This window comes from Sprattus sprattus (genome assembly GCF_963457725.1).
Source record: "Sprattus sprattus genome assembly, chromosome: 18".
Classification (NCBI taxonomy): domain Eukaryota; kingdom Metazoa; phylum Chordata; class Actinopteri; order Clupeiformes; family Clupeidae; genus Sprattus; species Sprattus sprattus.
In genome coordinates this window covers 11,327,754-11,354,146 of record NC_137916.1, presented here as the reverse complement: position 1 = coordinate 11,354,146, position 26,393 = coordinate 11,327,754, and the positions used below count along the sequence as shown (strand labels likewise).

General features: G+C 46.4%; 1 protein-coding gene across 1 annotated transcript in view; it reads left to right on the top strand.

Annotated features, from left to right (window-relative positions):
• Positions 1–26,393, top strand: part of LOC308379938 (myosin-10) — a 67,722-nt gene that overhangs the window by 28,992 nt on the left and 12,337 nt on the right. Inside the window, exons 4-27 of the mRNA XM_080857211.1 lie at positions 1,920–1,947; positions 4,767–4,866; positions 5,324–5,356; positions 9,357–9,449; positions 11,174–11,237; positions 12,080–12,178; positions 12,502–12,645; positions 12,959–13,054; positions 13,936–14,054; positions 14,300–14,452; positions 14,589–14,762; positions 15,167–15,340; positions 16,937–17,051; positions 20,520–20,713; positions 21,690–21,811; positions 22,057–22,126; positions 22,294–22,454; positions 22,696–22,804; positions 23,201–23,332; positions 23,579–23,785; positions 23,965–24,102; positions 24,202–24,325; positions 24,444–24,615; positions 25,994–26,206. Coding sequence (XP_080713337.1) covers positions 1,920–1,947; positions 4,767–4,866; positions 5,324–5,356; positions 9,357–9,449; positions 11,174–11,237; positions 12,080–12,178; positions 12,502–12,645; positions 12,959–13,054; positions 13,936–14,054; positions 14,300–14,452; positions 14,589–14,762; positions 15,167–15,340; positions 16,937–17,051; positions 20,520–20,713; positions 21,690–21,811; positions 22,057–22,126; positions 22,294–22,454; positions 22,696–22,804; positions 23,201–23,332; positions 23,579–23,785; positions 23,965–24,102; positions 24,202–24,325; positions 24,444–24,615; positions 25,994–26,206 — 3,034 coding nt within the window. The remainder of the gene's footprint in view (positions 1–1,919; positions 1,948–4,766; positions 4,867–5,323; positions 5,357–9,356; positions 9,450–11,173; positions 11,238–12,079; positions 12,179–12,501; positions 12,646–12,958; positions 13,055–13,935; positions 14,055–14,299; positions 14,453–14,588; positions 14,763–15,166; positions 15,341–16,936; positions 17,052–20,519; positions 20,714–21,689; positions 21,812–22,056; positions 22,127–22,293; positions 22,455–22,695; positions 22,805–23,200; positions 23,333–23,578; positions 23,786–23,964; positions 24,103–24,201; positions 24,326–24,443; positions 24,616–25,993; positions 26,207–26,393) is intronic.

Below are 26,393 nucleotides of genomic sequence, written 5' to 3'. Positions count from 1 at the left end.
GCTCAGGTTGTTGTCTTTGGCCACCATCCTGCTATCAGTGACTTAGAGCAACAGCCAAGAAACCATCTCATTCCACCCAGGTTTCAGATGGTCTCAGTCCTGCTCCATATAAAGAGAGCTTTGTGGTGTTGAAACAGCGTTGTGCCGGGGCCCGCTTTTGTCCCACTTGTGAGATTCCTTGCCTGTGGTGCTGGGCAGAGAGTATGCCACCTCTTCACATATCTGTCATCTGCTCGGCCCCGTCATCCACTCGCCTGCTGGGAGGAATCTACAGCTTGAATTCCCCTCATATAGTCTACCTCATATAGAACCTCAGATCATTTGGTATAGTTGGCTGGTGACTTCGGCTTCGAGGTAACACAGAGATGGGGGATTTCCAGACTAAACAGAAGTGGCTGTGTTCATGAGCCAGATGTCTATCAGCCTGACTTACTCCTGGGGAGGTGAAAGTATGGATCCTGCCTGAACAGCCAAAGACCTATTATACTATTATAACTGTAACTAATCGCTATTACAATGCCCTAGTAGTGCAATGTGCACTAGTTACGTCAATGGTTGTTGCCAGCCACCATCAACAACTCTCTGGATCTGAAGAGAGCGCAGAAGAAGCAGCCAGTCGTCCTGGTTATGGTACACCAGCTGCAGTATAACTCTTCCGCCCTGTTCCTTGGTCCTGTATCAGGACTGCATATCCCTGTCATTGATTGGATCAGGTGTCATTGGCATAGAGTGAGAGGAAAAGAGACGGAAAGAGATAGGCCAAGGGAAGTCAAGAGCCAAAGAGAGAGGGATGTGTGTGTGTGTGTGTGTGTGTGTGTGTGTATGTGTGTGTGTGTGTGTGTGTGTGTTTAATGATTCTCCCAGATGGCCCTGCTTTCTAGTTCATTTACGAGCACAATTACACAAACCTTTTAGATTTTTGTATCTTTCTCTACGCCTCCCCTTTATACACACACACTCGTGCACATACACATACACACACAAATAGCTCTGGAAGTACATAAGCTTAATACTCTTTTAACCTGATTCCTCTACTGCGTGCAATGGATTAAACTACAGAGGAAGGAGATGCCAAATTTCTAGCGTTCCACTTATTTATCTGTTTATCATTTGTTTATCTGTTTTAATGTGGGTCAAAACGAAAACGTTTATTATGTCAGAGATCTAGTTAAGTTAGTGGCTCGTCTGGATGTAACTAGGACAGGGTCTGATGAAAAATGCAGTGTTCCAAGCTGCTGAGGATCTTATTTACTATAGCTTTTGCACTAGCTGTGTGATATCCAACAGGCTTCATTCTGAACTCGGAGCCCTCAGAGTCTTCCTGTTTACTAAACTTTCCAATGATGGGATTATAGGCTTTGGACTGACTTTGTGTGGACTGTGGTCTTTAATTGACCCCAACGCTCTGAAAGGTTTTGTCCCCCCATAGGCAAAGGCATTTAATTGCAGCCACCATAAAATACATTTACAAAAATCAAAACCCAGTTTTTGTCATCCATTTACAGATTTAGCATTAAATATCAGTTTAGAAATAGTTAAACTGTTGCATTAAAAAGGTATGCTTGGGCACAGCCTTCCCTGTAGGTGCAACTGGGTGATTTAAATGAAGCAGTCATTTGGGCATGGCTTTTGGGTATCTGCTCAAAGGAGGGGCAATGAATGGCCTCTTGGTATCCACTTTTGTGTCCGTGGACATGGAGTGGGCTTCTTGCTCTTGTAGAACAGTGGATAATAAGGACATCACTAATTGAGTTCTGAAATGGTGTCGGGGAAAGTGAACAAACCTGTTTGCTAAAGAATAGAACGTAACCAGGATTGTGTTTACTTGAGACTTGAGATACATCTATCCTGCACATAGTTTGAATCCATATTTTGCATTATTACAAAATAAAGTGATTTTATCTTCTCTTCCCCCATAGATCGAGAGGACCAATCCATTCTGTGCACGTGAGTACCAACCGCTCATTTTCTTTTCTCCACTCCATCTTTGTCAACACTACAACGACTTCACTCTTCTCCACATCACAGAATATTGCTTTTTGCTTCTCAGATTAATAGTTACTTTGACAGTATAAGTTGAACAACATCGATACTTAATTGCGTTTAGCCCTCAGTGACTACCCTTCAAATTGCCAATTAATTACACAATGTTCTTGTAAATAGAATGGTATTTTAACCACTTGACCATTATTATTATTATATAATGTAATTAGGGAATTATTATCTACTATTAAAATCGAACGGAATGGAAGGTCTGGATCCCTATGAACCACAAGCCTGTACATTGTCTGGTCTCACTCCCATCCTTTCTACAGTGCCAGATGCCATTTTCTGTTAGATTTGTGTGCCTGGATAAGAATCTATCTCCCTAAAGCAGTTAACAGGGATCTCAGAGATTCCCACCCGGTGCTCCCCATCAGCCCTCCTACAGGCCGCCTGTGGTGAGAGGGGCTGGGGGTGTCGGGATGCTGGCCAGCCCTGCTCTGACTAGAGCCCCCTGCCTTAACTGGGACATAGAAGAGGAGTGCAGCAGCTTTGAGAGCTGGAAAATGAACCTGTGTGTGGTTTTTGGCTTGGAGCTGTGTTGTGTAGTGCCAGGCTATCCTAGAAGGAAAAACGCAGAAAAACATCCCACCGCAGCTTGTGTGATTAAGGTGTCGTGGTATAACCGCAGCCTATCCCTGAAAGCCGCCTGGTCTGGTGGTAGTCTGGCTGGTTTTGCTTTTCATGCTCGGATTCTAACTGTAAAGTCCGCTGAGATAAGTTGCTGTTTACAAGCGCTGCGCTTATGCCTCCCAACCGCAGTAGGTCCGTGTCGAACCATGTAGGCTGGCGTGTGGGGGGTCTGACACATACACTTATCTGACCTCTGCCCTGTGGAATCTCCCACCTGAAGCGTTGACGCACACACATGGCCCTGTACGATGTTGCTCAACATTCCAATCATCACAGCACATGATGCCCAAAGCTAAGAGATTTCAGACACGAGCTCTGGCATCGCCGCCTGTGAGACCAGAAAGGGACCTCAAACAAAATGCAGCCCTGTTCTCTGCTAAGTCTACATCCATCACCAAATGAGGAGCGAGGCTTTCAGTGTTTTCTCTCTCTAATGGGTGGTGGTCGGGCTGTAATGCTTCTTGAAATGCAGGCCAGCCTCTGGTTGGTTCATTTGCTTGAGCACAAATCTTGAACTTGAATGTCCTCACTTTCCCTCTCATGAAAGTGTGGTTTCACTCAACAGTCTTGATCCAGACGGTGGTATCATAGAAAAATAGCTTTTTAATCAACATGAGAACTACTGGCACCTGGCTATCACTGTAGCCAGACAGAGCGGCTCAGAGCTGCCCTAGTTTGGTACTTTTATGTAACTTATCCTTTACCAGCCAACACTGACCAGGGACAGTTTCATATTTTTAACCTTTGTGTCAAATTTTAAACTGGTTAACTCCCTAAATACCGTTGTGATAAACACTGAGCAGTTCTGTTTCCTGAAGGAAAATAAAAATGTCACCCACAGACCTTCTCACTCTTCTTGGGAGAAATGGTGACAGCACGATCAAAATATAGCTACGTAATCAGCTGCAAGTCTCTGTTGACTCCAGAACTCCCATTTTTCACCAAATTCAAACTCTCCAAACTTGACTGGGCATTCAGCTCAGAATTTTTTTTCACATCAGTCAGAGGGACTGAACCGCTGGGATCAAATGGACACGGGTCCAACTCAAGCTGTGATGTAGGAGCAAAGCACCCTCAGTAGTATCCATCTCTGGACGACAGCTGAGCCTTGAGTGTGTGCTGCCTCTCTCATTTGTTGCCTCTCTCAGAAAGGCCTCATAGGAAGTACTTCTCTCTTGTTCATCCATTCAACCAGTAACTGAATGTTGACTTATTGGCCGTCTAGAATACAAAACAAATCCCATTTCCTGCTCCACCGGGAGATGAGTGACAAAGGCTGTTTGTGAATCTGCTTGGGCCCAGAGCACTGGGGCTCTGCTGGGGCTCGCTGTGAGCTGCAGCCCTCGTGAAGGCATCTGCCTGTGGCACTCTAATGGCAGCCTGCAGTAAAGCCACCGGTATGCGCTGGATAGGGGAGACCCAGAGGAAACGGCCGGTGGAGTTGTGGGCTGGTGCCCACTGGGGCTGTCATTACAGCCCAAGGCCCAAAAAAAGACCCGCTCTGCTCCTACCAGGCTGGGCAGCGCTCCAGACCCAACCACCAGACCAGACCAGCCCGGCCCAGACTAAAGCAGGCCGAGCCCACTGAGCGCAGTGCGGCGTGTTCTGCACTCCACTCTCTGATATCACTTAATCCCTCATCTATTCCAGTCGTAAGGCTAGTTGAGGTTTTGATTGTTTGTATTTGTCTGTTTGTCTGTTGTCGTAGGTACGTTGTCTCATACATGTCCATAACAATGAAATGATGAATGTGTGTATTTACGTGTGCTTGCACGCGCGTGTGTGGAGAACTCTCAATAAGGGGCGTGCTGAAGGAACTGCTCACCACCAGTGTGACGGGTGGTTATGTGGTCATGCACTTACTTGTGTCTTTATGTGTGAGTGAGGGAGGGAGCCCATATTTCTGCCATTCACTACAGACCTGTGCTACACAAACCAGTGTGTTAAACAAAGCAGGCAGCCACCACAGGAAATGTGCCTGTTTTAGACTAGGGCTGGTCTTGTTTGTTGTGTCCTTGTCCTTTTATCTCTCCTCTGCTGTTCTCCCCCCATCTTTTTACGTTATGCTGTGTGCGTGTCCTTTTATGAAGGGGCGAGTCTGGAGCAGGGAAGACGGAGAACACCAAAAAGGTCATCCAGTACCTGGCCCATGTTGCCTCCTCGCACAAAGGACGAAAAGACCACATTCCTGTGAGTGCATCGCCACACGCCCCCCCCCCCCCCACACACACCCAATACAATCATACACATACTGTACACAAATACACAGACACAAATTTATTTATTTCAACATAAGTGTATTTTTACACATATATAGGCTCACGCACTGACACAGTCTTTTTTCTTGTTGCCAGTCCGGTTTTATTCAGCTGTGGATGTGGATGAGACCCTACCCTTAGCATTAATACACGCCATGCCTAGAACCTTGATCGCACTGCTTTCATGGCATTTCATCTTCATGTTAACTCGGATGATCACCGCTCTAGATCAGTGGAGCTCTCAGTGCCTGTCTAAGTTGTGGTTTTGCTGTTAAAAATGTAAAAATTAGGGGAAAACATGGCATTGTGTGTTTGTAGGTGTGTGCCTGTGCTGTAAATACTGTCAGGTTGCTCTTAACACTTTGCATTTGTTTATCTGTAACAAACAGCCCGAATCACCTAAATCATCACTGAAGTTACAGGCAAGTGACCCTATGCTTATTCCCAAGTCTTCTTTGCCCTCTGATCTCTCCTCTCTCCTCTCTGCTCTCTGCTCTCTGCCCTTTCATCTCCTCTCTGCTCTCTCCTCTCTGCTCTCTGCTCTCTCCTCTCTCCTCTCTGTTCTCTGCTCTCTCCTCTCTGTTCTCTGCTCTCTGCTCTCTCCTCTCTGCTCTCTGCTCTCTGCTCTCTCCTCTCTCCTCTCTGTTCTCTCCTCTTTCTTCTCTGCTCTCTGCTCTCTGCCCTCTCCTCTCTGCTCTCTGCTATCTCTCCTCTCTCCTCTCTCCTCTCGCCTCTCTCCTCTCTCCTCTCTACTCTCCTCTCTCCTCTCTCCTCTCTCCTCTCTCTTCTCTCCTCTCTCCACTCTCTGCTCTCTGTCGGCATGTGCTATTTCTCTGATGTGCTCTCACCTCTACATAGACATAGTGTTTGTGCATCTTGCATTAAGTCTCTTAGCCATTTGATGAGATACTTTTGTGCAAACTTTTTGGCTGCAATGGTGCAACATCAAGAACTTGTATTATTATTATTATTATTGCTCTTCTGCCGTTTTGTTTGATGCCAGCCTCTGCCTTTGGCTGTGTGTGGTGTTGGCATCCCCCAGGCAGAGGACAGAAGCACAGCAGAGATTCCGTAACTCAGCCAACACTTATGATTGAGGATAAACTTTGCTGTTTCCTTTGGCACTGATTTGTATTTTATATTTGTGAAGAAGAGCTTTTTCATGTGTGCCAAAAATATCACAACACAGGGGGTTCTCTCCATGAGGGATGTGATAAGAAAACAAACAGACAGTAGTAGCGTTAGTACAGTAAAAACCTCCTACGGTAGCATCAACATTTACACATGTAATCTCCTCTTTGCTTCTTCTCCTCACACTAAACCCCTCACTTCAGCTGCTCAGTACTCTCTATCTCTTGCTATTTTTGGGGGCTTTTTTGTTGACATCTTCTCTTTTTTCACCATAACTGTCTTGCAGTTAATAACATGGATGAGTGGCATTCTGTAACAACATGTCAGATCATGATCATGCACCATACTGCAAATTTTCCAAAAACAGAGGGAATCTGTTTATGGAGCAACTTAACCAGAGGTGATCCTGTAACACCAGAATGCCAGGAGCATGCTGATCTGTTTTTTTTTTTCACACTGGTTGTCAGTCATCTCTCTGAGCTGAACACTTCAACCTGTTGCCAGTGGCCTCTTCATTATAATCGTCAAGTGTGCTTGGTGATTATCCATGTAATGCCCATGACTAAAGTACAGATTTGTTTGGTCTCTCTGCCTTGTTTATACAGTTGCGTATTCCACTGCGCAAGGGTCACACGAATGTGGTTGGCTTTCAAGCGCCTAGGACCTCACACATGCTGCAGGGGTTTATCACATTATTTTTCCATAATAACTCAGAACATTCTGGAAATCGATGCTCCAGGCAGCCCCCAGGGTAGCGATCTCCTTGCATGGCGTAATTCACTGCCTGCCTCGTAGCAAACCTGCCCTCTCCCCATCCAGTGATCTGACATGAAAGCATTCCTTAGTCTGATCCCTGTCAGCACTCTCCACTGGAACAGGTTTTTTTCTTTTTTCATTTTGTCCTCTCTAACTCAAAGCTGATGAATTTTCGGGGTTCCACAGTTTCACAGAAGCCTTGGTGGAATGCGCACATTGGAATGAGCCGTGTGTAGGCCCCAGCGTGTGTGTTTGTGCAGCGTGTGTGTGTGTGTAACACATCTAGAGGTCTGTCTCGTTGCTCGGTCGGGGTTGTGTTACGCTCTGCATCTGGGTGCCTGATAGTGAACCCTAGACAAGTACCCCCCCACCGCCCCCACCCCTCTTTCAGGGCTCCCTATCTGCGTCCAATTAAAGCTGGCTATGTGAGCTGGCTGCAGAGGAATGTGCTGGGTGGAGAAGAGGAAGAACAGCAGCAGCCAGAGGAGGAACAGGACCACAAAGGTGGAGGGAGGAAGAGGTCTGCAGCCAAAACAGCAACAGGGTTAGACGAACAGTAGCCCGCGGCTCCCAGGCCACGCCGAGAAAGAGAGGCAGCCCTCAGACCAGTTTAAAAGAGGTTGAGTAGCTTTAGTGGGGCGCGGTGTAGCTCTCATGTACTGGGCATGTACTCTTATGCCCTGTGTCCCAAACCAACCGGGTTTTGCTGTGTACCAGAAGCCTTCTGGGTCAGGGCCTTCTGCTGCATGTTAGAAATGGGCCAGTTCTCAAGCACACGGCTCTGCTTCCCCCTTTCTCCCTCTTCCTCCCTGTTTGCCCTTCTACATTCTCTCCCCCTTTCTCTCTCTCTGTCTCTCACACTTTCACTCTACCTAGGGCTGGCCCACATTTTGTCGCAGGGCCTGCTCTGGTTGCCATTTTGCCCCTCTTGAGTGGGTGAAACTGGAGAGAGCGCCTCCGTCCCTCAGAGGCCCCACTAACTAGGCCTGCTGTTATGTGGCCACCGGGGCTATTTCTGGCCTTCCGGGGCCCTTGCCCTGCTCTGAGTGGCTAGAGCACAGTCCTTGACATCCCAAAGAGGAAGGAATGTCGCTCTTCAGTGCTACTGGTCTATCAGCAGTGCCCTACCCAGCCTGGAGAGGGAGAGGAGAGCAGGGAGAAAAGAGAGGAGCGAGTTGGGAAGACTTACAGAGAGAAAGACAAATAGAAATAGGAGAATGAGTAAAAGTCTGAAAGACTCAAAAAGCAGCCAGAGGAACTCCTCACAGTAGGGAAGGGAGAGGCTGCTACTGACTGCCCACATTTAACAGCCTCTGTCAGGCCCAGTCATATCTATCCGTCATTTTTCCGATTAAAAGTTAAAGATCTGGTTTCCCCGACTCCTCCTCCTCCTCCAGACTACAGGAAAAAAGGCCATGCCAACCACTTGTGAGGCATGCTCAGACCAACAAAGGAAGCTCTACCTGGTCATTTATGGATTAATATTATGCTTTGTTGTTTCAAGGGGAACAGTAATAACAAAACTCTGCTTATCAGAACATGCAGCATACACGATAGCTATGCCGTATATTGTCCAGGTCTGTTAGTGTTCCCCAACAGAGTGGATTTATTTGTTCGCTGGCTATACAATTAAAGCAGTGTTTTCCATATCACCCTGGCCCAGGTCATGTTTGTCATGCAGCACTGAGCCGCCGCAGACGTGGCACAGAGATGTTTGTGTTGTCTGTGGTCTGTTGTACTGTCTGAATGTGAGCTGTATATTTGTTCTCTAGAAAGGGCTGTAAGCTCCAGACGACCAGTGGAGCTGCCATGCTTAATCTCCACCACCCACAAATGTTGATCTGTTTACCTATCATTGCCTCTACCATGGAGGTTTATACTATTAACTGTTTAGAAATAGTAAGCTAGTGTCAACGTTCTTGATAATTTAGTGTGTCTGCATTCTTAGTGAATGCAGTTTGTGAAATATGCCCTTCCAGTAAATTTGATATGCTCTTTTATGTTTGTTTTTCTGCTCATTAACATACCAGCTGTGTCTTCACATTGATACATTGATTTTGCTGGTGTTTTTTTTATAATTTTTTTTAAGTTTTCTAGTCTGTATCAGTATAACACTTATAGCAGACCATGGAACATTTTTTTGTATAGTTGAGCAAAGTCATATGGTTTCTATTTCTACATTTTCTAAAGTGTTTATTTTTGCTTAATTGAAATATATCCACATGGGAAATGCACGACCTGAAGCATAGCTATAGTTATTGGCACAACTGGTCCATAGCAGATCACTTTCAACATTTTGTCCACCTCAGAATTGTGTTGAGTCTTTTATCATTCTCTCCGTCCTACAAGGTTTGTGAAACTCTGACCTCATTCTTATTCATGGTCCTAAATGGACTTCATCCTTCATCTGTTTGGGGTTGTATTTCTCATTTCCCCTGCAGTCTCATGTTATGTGGAGTTTGATGTTGTGGCTTTGTGTTGGATAGGAAGTGACATTGTTTGCTTTTTTCTTTTCTCTCTTTTTTTCCCAAACAGGGCGAACTGGAGCGTCAGCTTCTTCAAGCCAACCCCATTCTTGAGTCCTTTGGGAATGCCAAGACGGTGAAAAATGACAACTCATCACGTTTTGTAAGCACCTGCCCCAAACTTTGCGAGCCATGGGATAGATATAGAGTCGGGTATTGTCACGGAATAACAGGGAACCACTGGAGGTAACGTGAATGACAGTTTATTTCGCGAATGGAGTAGCAGCACAGATAAACATGGATACCGAACGGCTTCACAGGGCACGTTCGCTCCTCGGTAATAGTTCAGCCCAGGAGGGGCGCAGGCTCACAGCGCTGCGTAACACGAACACAAAACTAAAACCAAGAGACAATCTCTGAACGTAAAAGGTTAGACTAATACAACCAGGAGGGTAAACAAAACATGAGTCATACTCGGCAAGAACTAAACTAAACTGAATTCAAACACTAACAAAACAAGGAGGGTAGCAAACAACCTTTAGCACGGGCGAGGGTTCAGTCGAACTGTGGGCACAGAGCTATAACGTGGTATTCCGAGTGTATTGTGAGTGGGGTATAAGAGGGGACTGTGACAGGTGATGACAATCAAGGCAGGGAAGACAATGAGACACAGGAGGACTAAACGAGGGGAACTAACAGGACACAGGAGAAACCAATAAGACAAACAAACCCGGTGATGATTGGGAACAGGTGATGGGTGGAGAGACAGACAACACGAGGGCACATGGCAAACACAAACAAACACCGGAAAGCACATGGTGAAAAGCAGGAAGTACAATGACTAGACAAGGGGAGGGGGTGAGGAGACAGACACGAAGATACAAAGGTAAACAAACACAAATGAAGAAACACGTAACACGAGGGATACATACAAGGAATCAAGACAGTGAACGTGCAGGTTGAGAAGAGTGAGTGAGCTGAAGGGGGCGGGGCAGGAGCAAGGCTCCGCGGGGACCTGACAGGTATAGAGTTTTCAGAGAGTGCCTCAGAAGGTAGTGGAAACAGGAATACAGGAAGCGTTTGTTTTTACCACAGGAGAGGTTTAGAAAATAAACCCACCACTTTGTAGGATTTGTCAAAGTGATAAAAGAAAAGAAAGAAAAATAAGTGCACTAGGTGATTACAAGGGATGTTAATCCAAGGAAGTGTTCTATATTTCTTACCATCTATGAATGCTGAGGGAAGTGTTCAGTCATCTTGTAATGTTTGACATGCGTATCCAGATCCTCACGCTGAGCCGGAACCCGTGGGAAGAATGTGGCCCCACTCATTCCTCACAAAGGTGTTACTGAACTCTCCTCTCCAAGCCGTCAGCTCAGGCGGAGCAATGGCGTCATCGCCACATTTCATCAGTGAAAGATTCACCTCCCAATGCTGGGAATCCAGGGGTACTCAACACGGCGAGTTTACCCAGATGCCCCAGTGCTGAATACCACACGAGGGTGGTGCCGGCCACATCTGTACCTGCTCCCCTATCCCATGTGTCATCACTCCCAGACCCTCGGCTCAGATGCTGGAGATTCCTGGCACACCGTATTTTGCCCATAAATAGGCATGGCAGGACCAGCTTTTCTCCCCTCCGGGTTCTGAACTCCAGTGTGTTTTAGTGCAGCCACATGGACCATCTGTGGCTGATGGTTCCCAACATGTACGGCCTGATTCAAACCAGACCGTGCGTGTGTGGCTGACAGCAGGCCCTCTTGTGGCTCAGTCTTCGAGAATGTTTCAAGCACCAGAGGGGATGGCATTTAAAAACATCACCACTAACTAGGCTGGTATGATGCACAATGGCTACTGCTAACCTCTCTTTATCTCTGCTCCCCACAGGGAAAATTCATCAGAGTCAACTTTGATGTCACCGGCTACATTGTCGGAGCCAACATCGAGACTTGTATCCTTCAGGGGAGGAAGAGGGAAGGGAGGGAGGGTCAGAGAGAAAATGGAGACAGAGTGGGGACAGGTGTTTGTATATGTAAGTGAGGAAGAGGGCAGAGGGGAAAGGAGTGAAGAGGAGTGAAGAATAGGAGTTAGGGAGTCGAGGAGATAAGGAGGGAGGGAGTTGAGGATACAGAAGGGGAGAGGGGGAGATAGGCAGTCTGAAGGCAGGGGTGGCTTGTGGGGGTAGAGGGCGGGGATGTGGTTTGGCGGGCGGCGTCTCCAGAGTTTCTGCATCACCACAGGAATGCGGCCCTAGTGGGGACCCTCTGTGAGACGGCGTCAGGCTTCTGTACCCGCTGCAGTGTTTGCTCTCGCGCTCTTTCACTAAAAGCAGTGCACCTCTCTTCTCATCCCCTGCTGGGGTAGCGAATGGCACAGGCCTCTCTCTGTCTCAGATTACCGTTTTTGTTCCCCCCCCTTACAAGATTGAGGGCTTTCCGACATTTGGCAGAGACAGCCAGTGTGATTTACAAGTTGGAGTGATGTGTGATTTTATGAGATTTTTTTTCCACCCAAGTGGAAAGAGCACTGTGCTCATTGTTGTGAAGATTTGCCTTGGGATGCACATGAGCCTCCAAGGTCCTAATAGTTACCACACCATCCTAATACATCCAAGCCTCTTTAGTTCCCAAATATAGAGTTTCCCAGGGCTCCTAGTATCTAACTTCAGGCTGCAGTGTCTTTCAAACACAGGAAGAAGTTAATAGATGAGAACATCTGAAACTATTTCCGTGGTCAAAAGTTGACAGAGGTTCACATAGAGCATCATCAGTGTTCCTTAACTGGTTCGAACAGACCTTTTGGAAAAATCCCGAGCCATACGTCAGGCCAAAGATGAGCGAACCTTCCACATCTTCTACCAGCTGCTCGCCGGAGCAGGGGAGCATGTGAAATGTGAGTGGCAGCCTTTGTCATGAATGGTGTCAGTTTAATGGGGTTATGTCAAGCACCCCCCCCACCCCCCACAGGACACTCTCGTTTTATGGGTCCTCAGAGAAGATGGGGGGGGGGATTCACAGCTGTGTGTTTTCTGCTTTTCTTATAGATGTATTGGAAAGCCACTATTCTCTTTGTACTGTTACGTTCCAGTTAATGTTCATTTGATAGGATCGTAGCTTTGGCATGTTTTCATGTCAGTCCTGACCCAGGTTGTGTGGTGTAAAGTTTCACGGTTCCTTGTGGACTTCATGTCTTTTGTCTGTGTCATCCCATTCCAGCCGACCTGCTCTTAGAGGGCTTCAATAACTACCGCTTCCTTTCCAATGGCAACGTTCCCATCCCTGGCCAGCAGGACAAGGACAACTTCCAGGAGACCATGGAGGCCATGCACATCATGCATTTCAATCATGAGGAGATCCTGGGTCAGAGCAAACACACACATACATTACACTGTGAACACACACACAAACACACCCACCCACACACACACACACACACACACACATAAACACACACACATAAACACACACACACACACACACACACACACTAGTTGCACAAGTTGTGCTAATCATGAAGTAATATTTTAGCTTGAGTCCTCTTGTATGAGCCTTAATAGCTTTTCCCTTCATATGCATGACATATAATGTATTGGACAGAGCCCGACCATAAGCAACCACACTCACACACATGTTGCAAAATCATCCATCGTAAAGATCACCCTTTCCTTTGCAGCCATGCTTAAGGTAGTGTCAGCATGTCTGCAGTTTGGCAACGTCGTCTTTAAGAAGGAGAGGAACACAGACCAAGCCTCCATGCCGGAGAACACAGGTGAGTCATGGCACGAACGCTGAGTGTTAATCAAATGAATCGCCAGTTCAGATCCAAGTGAAACAACACTGTTGTTCATCATGGTAATTAATGTTCATTATTCACAACCCCAAGGCCCAGTAGTTTGAGCATGTTTTGACTGAATGAAAGCCATGTATATAAAAAAAAGATTTTTCATGATGACTAATTCCTTACTCCGTCTCTAAGAATTTGGCATTAAAGCATCTCACAGCTTGTGCTGCATTCTCACCAAGGGATGCGAGGAAAGTAAAGGGACTGTTATAACAGATGTTTGGCTCAGGCCCTCAATGCATGGGTGGTCAGATATGTCAGAATGTTTACCTTCAGAGGAAAAGAAACAAAGATCAGCGGTCATTTCGTCTATTTAAGAAACTAAAGTCCATGAACCTTACAAAATGGTGAATACCTTTACACACTATTTCCTTTTGGTCCGCTGCTGGGCTTGGAAATGCTAAGGTGCATGACTGGAAGGGGCTATTAGTCGTTCCCTTCAGCTCAGTCACTCACCATTAGTAGCAAATTGTATTTGGCAGGTTATAAGTCCCAGTTATATGCAGAACAAATGAACCAAAATGACATGCTAGTGTTTAATCTATTTTGGGAACACATTTCCCAAACTTGGATGATCCAGCACATTTTCCAGACATAGATGCTATTTTGAAAGTAGATTTAACTTTTTACCAGTTATTAGGTGACAAACTACTTTTCATACATCGCACGCAAAGAAGAAATCAAAGCGTAGGACCAAAGCACTGAACCTTTTTCATGTCAGTTAGCTCACACATCTGGGTTTTCCATAGGGTAGTTCTGTCTCCAGTCACCATGTCTCTGTCTCTCTCCCGGTCCCCCTTCTCATCCAGCTGCTCAGAAGCTCTGTCACCTGCTGGGACTGAATGTGATGGAGTTCACCCGCGCCATCCTGAGTCCCCGCATCAAGGTCGGCAGGGACTACGTGCAGAAAGCGCAGACCAAAGAGCAGGTACTGTCCAGTGGGCCACGCCACACACATGGCACTTACGTCTGCATCCACTGCCAGTCTTGTACATTGGGCCCCCCTTGTGAGCTGAGTTCTGCTGTTAAAGGGGAGTTTTTCCTTGCTTCCTTGTCTTGTGTGTTTGGGTGTAGAGTTGGAATGTCAGATGCACATACTTTGGCACTCTTCCTCTCCCTGACCTTTATCCTGCTTATCCTCTTCCTCTTCCTCTTCCTCTCCCTGTGCCTCAGGCTGACTTCGCAGTGGAGGCTCTGGCCAAGGCCACATACGAGCGCCTGTTCCGCTGGCTGGTGCACCGCATCAACAAGGCCCTGGACCGCACCAAACGCCAGGGAGCCTCCTTCATTGGCATCCTGGATATCGCTGGCTTTGAGATCTTTGAGGTGCACCCCTGCAACAAAACACTAGAAAAATGCAGACAGTTGCAACAGCTCCACAAATACAGTAGAGTCTGTTGTTCAGCAGTTTCAGTGTTTGTCCATCTGTTGTGAGCATCTCCCTGTTGCGTCTCCTCGACAGCTGAACTCCTTCGAGCAGCTCTGCATCAACTACACCAACGAGAAGCTGCAGCAGCTCTTCAACCACACCATGTTCATCCTGGAGCAGGAGGAGTACCAGAGGGAGGGCATCGAGTGGAGCTTCATCGACTTTGGCCTGGACCTGCAGCCCTGCATCGACCTCATCGAGAGGCCGGTCAGTACACCAGTCTGACAGTGTTCATGACTACAGCATCTGTTATGTTGCGTAACTGCCTGGGTTAAGGTCAATTTGCTGATCACAGTTCTGTTTCCAATTTAAGGTCTGACATTTACTTTGGAAGTAACATGCTGAATCAGCACAGAGTTTCTTCTTACACACAAAATAGAACATAATGGAAATAAAAAGGTGAAAAGGATGAATATAAAATTAAACTTTAAAAAGGAGTCTATTTGGCTTTACAGGCTGCAGGTACCCACCAAACTGAATGGATTTTATGGAACATGAAATAAAGTTCAGTTTAGGCTTGATTGAACTGGTTAAATCAGTTGTGTTGTTACGGGCTGTTTGCAGCAGACCTGTTGCCTGTTCATCGATCCTGTTGTCATTTCCTCGTGCAGAACAACCCCCCAGGAGTGCTGGCCCTGCTGGATGAGGAGTGCTGGTTCCCCAAGGCCACAGACAGGACGTTTGTGGACAAGGTGCTGCAGGAGCAGGGAACGCACTCCAAGTTCCAGAAGCCTCGTCAGCTCAAAGACAAGGCAGACTTCTGCATCATTCACTACGCCGGACGGGTACGTTCTGCCTGTGTGGCCCCGGCCTCTGTCTCGCCACCCTCACCCCCAACCCCCACCCCCACCCACCCTGCCACAGCTCAGATGTTGCTAAATAAATGATGAGCGCCTGATCGGGTTGGTCTCTCCCGAGGATGTTGTACTGTACCTCTGGAAAGGGAAAACAAACAGCTTGATCTATTTGGTTACTGAATTAAAAAAGGGGAGGAAAGAATTATATTCAAGTTTTTTTCTTTTTGTCTGATTTTTTTTATGGTCATTGTCTGACCATTATCATACAAAATCTAATACTGTGGCAGAAACATTTTAGGTTTATCCTACCAGTAAGCCTGTGTCCTTAGAAGACTCCTCCACGAACCCTGAACTTTTTAACTTTCGAGACGGTACTGGCGAGTTTCGTATCAACAATAAAGCCTTTGCTTCAGTGCTTGTAATGTGACCATTCCAACCAACCTTTTTGTCTGTTCTGGTTAGGGTATTTTATTTGATTTTTATGGCCGTTGCTTGTTACTTGTTGCCATGGATGTGGATTTTTGGAGCACCGAGATCGCTCCATTCGCACAAAAGCCCGTTTGTGTGGCAGAAAACCACATCTGGTTCCCATTAATGGGGGGGAAGGGATATAATGTTACATAAAAAGGAGGAATTTTCAACTCCACACTTGGCTTGTTTGGGGCCAACAACATTGGCCATGCAGACATATGGGGAACAGGATTTTCGCATTAGCACTTATGTCATGTCTACCTCTGAGAGGTTCCTCAGAAGATGTCAGAGTTCGCGAGAATGTTTATCCAGCACCTCCTACTGAAACAGCAGCCACCTCGGTACCACTAAGCATCTGAAAATACTTCTTGATAAATCTCAACCGATCAAACTGTGATATCAGATCAAGATTTTGACGAATTAAGGCTTTGAGTTGGGGTGTCGGGGTGAAGAATATAAGCTTCCCTGACGCTCTCAAGCCTGCGCAACACCAACTCAAAACACAGAATCTGACAGAGTGAATCCCAGGGCCTGTGTAAGGTCAGTGCTTGGAGTTAACCTCCCCAAAGAGCCAGGGCAGATCCAAAATGGAGTCAGGTAAACAGAACATCAGATTGTCTTCACAAGAAAGAGACAGACATCTGGTCATCTGGTTAATTTCCATTTAACAATGCTGATTGACTTAAACTGGGCCGGTTCCCATCCCTATCTCGTACTCAAAGAAAAACAGTTTCAGGGAGCAGCATCCTTTGAGTGCACAGCCGTCCAGTGGGGCTGAGTCAGGCCTGGCCAGAGACGGAGGGGTTTCCCCCGCTGAGTTTGGGGTGGGTCCACTCCCCCCTTTTTTCTTTCAGGGACACAGTGTTGCCCAGGGGTCGCTTTTTCAAGTGTTCACCCTCCTGCTCTCTACAAGGCCCGATTGTTTCAATGCTACTTACAAAAGCTTGTTATGAGAGTGACATGTAGCGGTATTATACTTTTTACTATTATTTTTAACTATTATAATCCCAGTGGTGAGAGTGGTGGTCCAGAGGTGTTTTTTTCAGTCTCTCTCTTTTTCTTCTACTTCTGCCCTCCCTCCATCCCTTCTCTCTCTCTCCGGTGTCCCTTCAGGTGGACTACAAATCGGATGAGTGGCTGATGAAGAACATGGATCCTCTGAATGATAATGTGGCCACGCTGCTGCACCAGTCCACAGACAAGTTTGTGGCTGAGCTGTGGAAAGACGGTAAGCCTGATGTCCATACACCTCCCCCGAATAAATCTGTCCGCCGTCCGTCGGAAGGATCCTGATTTAAATGTAACCCAACAAAGATGGCTTTCTCAGTTGTATGTATGCAGGGAAATCATGGATACCATGTCTTAAAATAAGACAGTATTTATGTTGGATCTAAAGTCATGGTGGTTACACTCCTTTAAAATCTCCTGAATGGAGCCTTTGTTTGTCTCTTATAAAGCAGGACAGATTTGTATTCCTAGTTACCAATGGGAAGCTTCATACGTAATACAGAAAAAAACATTCTTTTAATATCTAAAATCTAACAGTGTTTGAACCGCTTTGCTAATAAGCTAGAGATCTGGAATAGTGATACAGTTCACTGGCCTTGTAATGTACAATGCTGAATAACTCTTAACACTCTTGTGTGTGTGTGTGTGTGTGTGTGTGTGTGTGTGTGTGTGTGTGTGTGTGTGTGTGTGTGTGTGTGTGTGTGTGTGTGTGTGTGTGTGTGTGTGCACTTTGATTGCATGTGTATCACAGTGTGTGCCCTGTATGTAAGTACAGTAGCCACATTTGTTTTTGTCTCTTTGGTGGTCTGCTGGTCCTCATTACTCTCACACCCTCTGCCTCTCTCTTTCTCTCTCTCTCTCTCTCTGTACCTGTCTTCTGCTCGTTCTCTCTCTTTCTGTCTCTATCTGTCCTCTTCGTCCTGTTCTCTCTCTCCCTCTCTCTCTCCCTCTCTCTCTCTCTGTTTGCCACAGAGATTCAGACCTTTCAGAGAGCCTCTTTCTATGACAATGTATCTGGTCTCCATGAGCCTCCAGGTGAAGGCACGTGTTGCCCTTACCCAAACCGTCTGTGCTGGCTGCTGCTGCCGCCCCATGCTCACCTCTTCCCCCATGAGTGCCCATCCATTGCCCACTGGCTTTGCATGGCCCAATGCAATATTAAGCAAGGCACTTCCTGTTTCTGCTAATGCTATCAGCGCCTGTTGGAGCTAAACCCAAACTCACCAATAAACAAAATGCTTACAGTGCAGAACATGTAGAACATGTACACTGTCATTTTCTTATATTATAAATTGGTATGTGTAGTGATTAAATATAGTTTGCTATCATGTTTGGACTTACATAGAGTACATGATACATATACAGTGTCATGGCCTTTTTGGCCAGTTTTCAGTTCTAGGATCAGTTTCAGACTAAATCTGAATATCAGTAGTGCAACAACATTCAACTACTGCTGTTCTGTCCTGGACCATATTCCATCCCTGTGTCAAGTCCTGATTGTGTGTATGTGTGGTACATCTCATGCCCTCACCATTAGGTGCTTGAGCAGCTGCAGCATGTTAGCAGGATGTGGAATGGATAAACTATTTTGAACCTTTCATGTAGAAATGAAAAAATTGAGACATAGATATGATCGGCCTGTAAAGGAAAAGTGCTAAGGGTCATTCTAGTTCGTTCCGTCTGCGAAACTCATTGAGGGCTGATCATTAGGAGACTCTTTCTTCTCTGCAGGCGTCTTGAACACAGGGAACTATTTTCTGTTCGCAATGTCATGTTTTTTCACTCATGTTGCGTTTGGACTTTTACTCTCTGATGATTTATATCTGTGTTTACTAGCCTCAGAATGTGTCATTTGTCTGGCATGTGTTAGTTCAGGCTTTCTTTTCGCGGCAGAATAAAAGTGCTGCAGTATCAGCCAAAACCTCTGTTGCGTACCATATCTCCCTCTTGAGCTGTGGTCCTGACAAAGAGACCAGATTGAACAGAGGGCAGTTGGCTAAACCAATATTTGGAATGGTCATTTTTTACAGAAAAGTGCTTGTTTCTGTGCTTGGGACATCAGCACAGAAGAAGCATTATTCACAAAGTGAAGCCCTCCCTGTCAGCTGGGTGCAGTTATTTTTGCCACAATAGTAAAGAGATGCTGTTACTACCTCACTTTGTGATACTACCCTGCCAACCCACATGAGGGTTACTCCACCAATTTCTTCCGCCACCATTTGATAATTAGCTAAAATATTGACACAATTTGATATTTTTAATTGGCTTTATGTTTGACTAAAAAAGCTTCTATATGCTAACTTAGAACACATTTAGGCATCTTTACCCTTAATGAGTCTGTAAAACCACATCTGAATGGCCCGAGTGCATCTGCCAACTAGCTGACCCAGTTAAGGATTGCTGAAAGGACTCGCAGGAAAGGCAGGGCTTTCAATGGCCAAACTGGCTCTAAACACTATCCACCAATGCACAATTCACACCAGGACTGTGCAGCCATTTTGGGCCTATGAAATGCATCTACCCCTACAGGCTGTTTCACTAGAATGGAGTTTTTTTAACATATTTTTATATGAATACGAATATAAAATTATTTTATTTGCATATTTGCGGGATTGTCTCCCATTCCTTCAACAAAGTCAGGGAGATTTACCTCCACAGTGAGCAGGTTCCTAGATCATCCTCAGATACCATGCCAGTCCTTGTCATTAATCTGCAGACTTTTGAAAGGCAGCATTCATTTATCTGGTTTCTCTACAAAGTGTTTCTTGGCAAGGACAGACATAGAGGAAAAGAAGGTTTATTTATAAGGGATATATCCAGCTGCAAAATAATATTTTCTCAGATCTGGGTTTGTTTTGGATTCGTTTGCTCCTGCTCAACACTTACACTATATAAGGCAGGAGCTCTCTATAGTGTTGAATACAGACTTTATTAAGTGGTCTTTGATATGGGGACTGCTATTGTTACTGTGTACCCTACTGAGGAGTTTAACACATAAAGACACTCCTGCTGTTCAGCACTAATAATATAATCTATAGCCAATGTAAAAATGTCTGCTATCTTCAGGCAAACGGTAATGGCAATTGGACTGTTCCACAGGAAGAAAGCCATGCGAGTGTGACTGGTACTAATCATTCCTTTCATCACCTCAGCATGGTCTTTTTGGAGTGACTCTTATTGTTTGCACGGTACAGCAACTTGTTTGGAGTGACTCTCACAGTACAGCAACTAGTTTGTGACTGGCGCTGGAAAGACATGCCTCTTGAAACTACTTGTGTCAGTGCCGCAGGGCGCCTGTGGTGGCTGTAGTTTGGTAGTCTAGGGATAATCTGAGCTGCATCCATTTAATCGAAAGGAAATGTGAATATTGAGTTGGTGAGTTTAGGCACACACATAAAACATCTTTTATTGAAATAAGAGACCTGTGGCTAAGTAGGTTGTGTCCAGCGTTGATGCATCTACCGTTTGTGTGCAGACGTCTCCACTGCGCAGATCTGTTACCCATCATGCCTCATTGTGTCCTCTGTGCAGATGAGTGGTGGTCTCTTTTTGTCTCTTTGTGTGTCTCGGACGTTCCTCATCCCCCCTGGCCATGCCCTCTGTGTCTGCCTCTCTCACTGCTTCTGCACCCTGTCCATGCAGCCTCGTCCAGACCCACCTGACTGTGTTTCTCCCCTCCCACCCACAGTGGATCGGATCGTGGGCTTGGACCAGGTGGCCGGGATGAACGAGACGGCCTTCGGTGCCGCGTACAAAACCAAGAAGGGCATGTTCCGCACAGTCAGCCAGCTCTACAAGGAGCAGCTGTCCAAGCTCATGGCCACTCTCCGAAACACCAACCCCAACTTTGTGCGCTGCATCATCCCCAACCACGAGAAACGGGTGAGTGGGACAGGCAGGCCTGAACTCTCTTCCGGATCATTAGATCTCCAGGGGCCGCCCGAGGATATGTGGAGTTGTCGAAAAAACAGCAACCAAGTCATTTGGGGGGTGCTAGGGTGGGGTGCTTGAGTTCATGTGATATGGGTCTGTGGGCTTGTGAAGTGGGAGCCGAACCCATCTTTAGAGACTTAATTAAGGTTTTTCTCTTTCCCCTCCACAACCACAAATGAATGCTGCAAATGGCCAGTGACCACAGAACATGCAGACTACACAAGGGGTTTTTCAAAGCTCTACCATCTCTGGTTGCACCCATAATCCTTTTATAGTGCTCCGATTCAATTTGTGGTCAAAACTAAAGAACTCATGCCTAATAGTGATGAATCCCTCTAAACCGCTCACTCTCTGTAAACAACCTCAGTTTAAAGACTGGAGACAGTTAAGGAAACCAATGATTGCTTTTCACATAGGGTAGACTCAAAGGGTTATGAGTCGGGGTGGATGTTCTGCAAAGACTCTGTGTCAGCCTGTCAGTTATGTTTGTGTATGGTTTGGGGGCTTCAACCCAAACTCCAGGAATCTGTCAGCTAAAGTCACGAAAACAGCCAGGAAACTAATACACATGACCTGAATAAAGCAGCTCCACAGAGGAAGCCTGTGACTACAATGGGCGACATCAGTCACATTCTCCTCAAGCAGTTAAAAAAACAACAACTTTGAACCTGTTTATGAACCTTTAAGAACGTTAGACCTGTTTATGAAGCTTCGAAAAACATCTTTGTATTTTCACTTCCTGTGTCTTCTGTCTGCATTCTGCCTGTGTTGTATCTGTGTTTCTTCTGTGTTTTTCCACACACCCAAAACATTTTACAGTCAAATATGATATGGAATGGGACACTATAAACCAGGCAACACTTGAAAAGTAGGGTATTTTTGACAATGAACAGCTAATCATCCCTCCTCTTGGGTCTGAACTCAGGCAGGTAAGCTGGACCCACATTTGGTTCTGGACCAGCTGAGGTGCAATGGTGTGCTGGAGGGAATCCGTATCTGCAGACAGGGCTTCCCCAACCGCATCGTCTTCCAGGAGTTCAGGCAGAGGTACCGGAAACTTCCTTATGATGATGCCATTGTTTAATTTGATGGTCTTGTTTAGTAAACCTAACAGATACCTCGACGGAGACACTGATAGCAAACCAGAAACTGCTGTCCATTCCAAATTCTATCTACGTGTGTTGCTGATAGATCATTTCTGTTGTTCTCATACATATACAGGGAAAGATATCGGACACAGATATCATATTGTAGACCTCCTCACCTGCAGTCTCCTCTCTCTCCCCTCACAGATATGAGATCCTCACTCCCAATGCCATTCCCAAGGGCTTCATGGATGGAAAGCAAGCCTGTGAGAGAATGGTACAGAAACCAGCCTAACACTTCTTAATGCCCGGCTAATGCACCGCCTATACTAGATATCAATCAAAATAATGTGTAATTATTGAGTATTTCAAAAAATAATGAATGAATGAGTCATTTTAATCCACCGTGTGTGTACATGATTTTTGTCCTTTTGCCTCTCAAAGATACAAGGCCTGGAGCTGGACCAGAACCTCTTCCGCATCGGCCAGAGTAAGATCTTCTTCCGGGCCGGAGTCCTGGCCCACCTGGAGGAGGAGCGCGACCTGAAGATCACCGACATCATCATCTACTTCCAATCCGTCTGTAGAGGCTACCTGGCTCGCAAGTCAGTTCAATTCAGATGCCCTCTTTTAAAAGCATTTCTTTTGTAGGAAATGATCAGGTCTGGAAAATAACTGTCCTCAACAGGATCTCCAAGATTACCAAGCTCTTTTTTTTATTTCTACTTCAGTGAGAAAGTGCATCATCATGGCATCCAGGACACTATTACTGAATATTTTCCGTTTGTAACGCCATCCTCCTCTTCCTCCTCCTCCTCTTCCTCCTCCTCCTCTTGTCTCCCTCAGGGCCTTTGCCAAGAAGCAGCAGCAGCTCAGTGCCCTGAAAGTCCTCCAGAGGAACTGTGCCGCCTACCTGAAGCTGCGCCACTGGCAGTGGTGGCGAGTTTTCACCAAGGTGTGTGTGGGTGCAGCAGTGTGGGTGTTGGGGAGTAATAATATGGTGCTCTGTCTCCAATTCAAACTCAACTCATCAGGATCTTGCAGTTTCCAGTAGGGTTAGGAAATCTGCCTCTCTGTCTGCTTGTCTGTCTGTCTGTCTGTTTGTAGTATTGATCCATATATCACATTGTTGCCTTGGGTTAGGGTTAGATATGGCTTTGCTCATTTATGCTTGCTACATTGCTCTTCTTCATTTCTCATTGTCCTCATAGGCTCATGGGCTCTCAGCCCACGGCCTCATGGAGGTTAAAATGAGTTTCTACAAACCAGAAATGAGTTTAAACCAACTCCATGTGATTGGCCTGGACCTCACTGAGATGTGGCCTAAGAGCTGCTTCTGGTTGTGTTGCAGGTGAAGCCTCTGCTGCAGGTGACCCGGCAGGAGGAGGAGATGCTGGCCAAGGACGAGGAGCTGGCCAAGGTGAAGGAGACTCAAAGCCAGGTGGAGGGAGAACTGGTGGAGATGGGGAGAAAGCAGCAGCAGGTGAGAGCCTGACAGTCTTCAGTGCTGAACAAATAAGGTCATCAGTTGCATTCACTCTTACAAATAACTTACTACAAGTTGGGAATCAGACTTTCTTCTCGTATATACTCAATAGTGTAAATGATTTGGCATCTATCAGTAATATGTTTCCAAGCACACTGTGTGCTCAGGTCGTTAGACTATGGTCGTGGATTGTTGACAGGCTTTTTAGAGGGCACCCCTGATTATTTATCGCTCCTCCTGCAGCTGGTGGAGGAGAAGAACATTCTGGCGGAGCAGCTGCAGGCTGAGACAGAGCTGTTTGCCGAGGCTGATGAGATGCGAGCGCGCCTGGTGGCCAAGAAGCAGGAGCTGGAGGAGATCCTGCATGACCTGGAGTCCCGGGTGGAGGAGGAGGAGGAGAGGAACCAGTCACTTCAGAACGAGAAGAAAAAGATGCAGTCTCACATCCAGGTGCCCAAACCACTACCCACACCATCCACAGCTGTTATGGGTCAGATGAGGTAGCATGGTAGCATCCTATTATGGGATGTATGCCAATGTCTGCACATTTATGTCATATTCATGTGTGTGTGTGTGTGTTTGTGTGTGTGTGTGTGTGTGTGTGTGTGTGTGTGTTCCTACTCTGTCAGGACCTAGAAGAGCAGCTGGATGAGGAGGAGGGGGCTAGACAGAAGCTGCAGTTAGAGAAGGTGACAGCTGAATCCAAGATCAAGAAGTTTGAGGAGGACGTTTTGTTGCTTGAGGACCAGAACTCCAAGTTTATCAAGGTGATTTTTGTTGAAAGATCAAGGCCCATTACACACTAGAACTCTAAGTGCTCCTTCAGCGAGCAGTTTGTACAAGCCACTTGTGTTTCTACCCAACAGGAGAAGAAACTGCTGGAGGAACGTATCGGTGAGATGACCTCCATGCTGACTGAGGAAGAGGAGAAGGCCAAGAACCTGGGCAAGACCAAGAACAAGCAGGAGATGATGATGGTTGACCTGGAGGGTGAGGCTTCCGACTGATCCTTCTCCATTATCCACAGAGGCATCAAAACTCTTCACCCCGCGTCTCACCTCACTTGAGCTCTTGCCGTAACTTGTTTGTTTTCCTCTCACACTTGCAGAGCGCTTAAAGAAGGAGGAGAAGACCAGGCAGGAGCTGGAGAAATCCAAGCGGAAGCTGGATGGGGAGACCACGGACCTTCAAGACCAGATTGCTGAGCTGCAGGCCCAGATCGAGGAGCTGAAACTCCAGCTGGCCAAGAAGGAGGAGGAGCTCCAGGCCATGCAGGCCAGGTGAGGCCTTAAAGGGGACATCCCCCCTGAGGTGGGGAAAGGTTGGGGAGACAAAAGAAAGGACGGGAGACAGCTGGACAGAGAGTTTCAGTACACACTAACAGGCTCCCAGCACAGTTTCATGAACCCGGTTTTTCTTCTGCAGAACAGTGCCCATTGTACTGTCAACTATGGATGTATTTAGATGTATTTATATTTAGAATCTGAAGACAACAATAACCTCTGATGCATTTTAAATCTTGTGCCGGTAAATAATACAGAGAGCATGGGACCATTCACAGCAGATAAAGTCTTGTCTTGCCCTGGTGGTATACAGTATCTCATAAACCCTCACATTCACCTTGATCATACACTTTTGTGCTTAGATGCATAGCAAAATAACCACAAAGTCAACAAAAACAACCATAAATGAATCTATAGAGCTCAGTCAATGAACGCATCTTTTTCTAGCTACTTTCTACTCCCCCGGACTGTTTGCCATTTCCTCTGTGACAACGCAGGTTGAGGTAATACATACCTCCAGCACCTCGTCATGAAAACCCCGCTCCTCTCTCTTTTAATCATCTAGTGCAACACCTGCCTTTTAAAATAAAAACCCTGCACTGGTAATTAATAGCTATCTGAGCAAAGCCCCTTTGGCATATTTGCTCCAGTGATCTTGTAATCAGGCCAGTACCACCCAGCCCTGGTTTACCATTCCTTCCCTGTGTGGTCATGACTGGAGTACGACCTGGCACAGCCGCTGGGCTCGTGGAGGCGAGGCTTTGCTCCAGAGATCAGGCCGGACTTGCAGGGGCCCGACGGCCTCTAACCTGCTGACTGTGGCAGTAAACACAGGCAGGCCTCGTGATGGAGCTTCTTGTTTCGCACCCCCACCTCCAAAAAGGAGACGCTGCTGCCGAGTGAGCACAGGGTAGAATCCAGCTCTCTTACACACTGCCATCTAGTGGTTGGATAGTGTTAGTCTCATGCCATGACTGGTAGACCACGAAGTTTATTGAATGAGTTATTTTAAGATTTTAAGCATTTTAAAGCATTTTAATGCTTATTAACATATTATATTATGTCATTTTACATTATTGCATATAATACATATATTATTGAGAGCATGGTCTCTTCTTACATAAACGTGTGTGTGTGTGTGTGTGTGTGTGTGTGTGTGTGTGTGTGTGTGTGTGTGTGTGTGTGTGTGTGTGTGTGTGTGTGTGTGTGTGTGTGTGTGTGTGTGTGTGTGTGTGTGTGTGTGTGTGTGTGTGTGTGTGTGTGGATGTGATGTGATGTGATGTGATGTGATGTGATGTGATGTGATGTGATGTGATGTGATGTGATGTGATGTGATGTGATGTGATGTGATGTGATGTGATGTGATGCGATGCAGGGGAGATGAGGAGGTGGGCCAGAGGAACAATGCTCTGAAGCAGGTGCGGGAGCTGCAGGCTCAGCTGTCTGAGCTGCAGGAGGACCTGGAGTCGGAGCGCGCCTCCCGCAACAAGGCAGAGAAACTCAAGAGGGACCTGGGCGAGGAGCTGGAGGCCCTCAAGACCGAGCTTGAGGACACCCTGGACACCACCGCGGCCCAGCAGGAGCTCAGGTACACACACACACACACACACACACACACACACACACACACACACACACACACACACACACACACAATCATACATATATTTACACACGCACACATACTGTATATAATGAGATTCTCTTGGTGCTCTGTATGTTGTGGATGTATTCCTCTAAACACATTGAGACACACTGGAGGTATCATTATTATT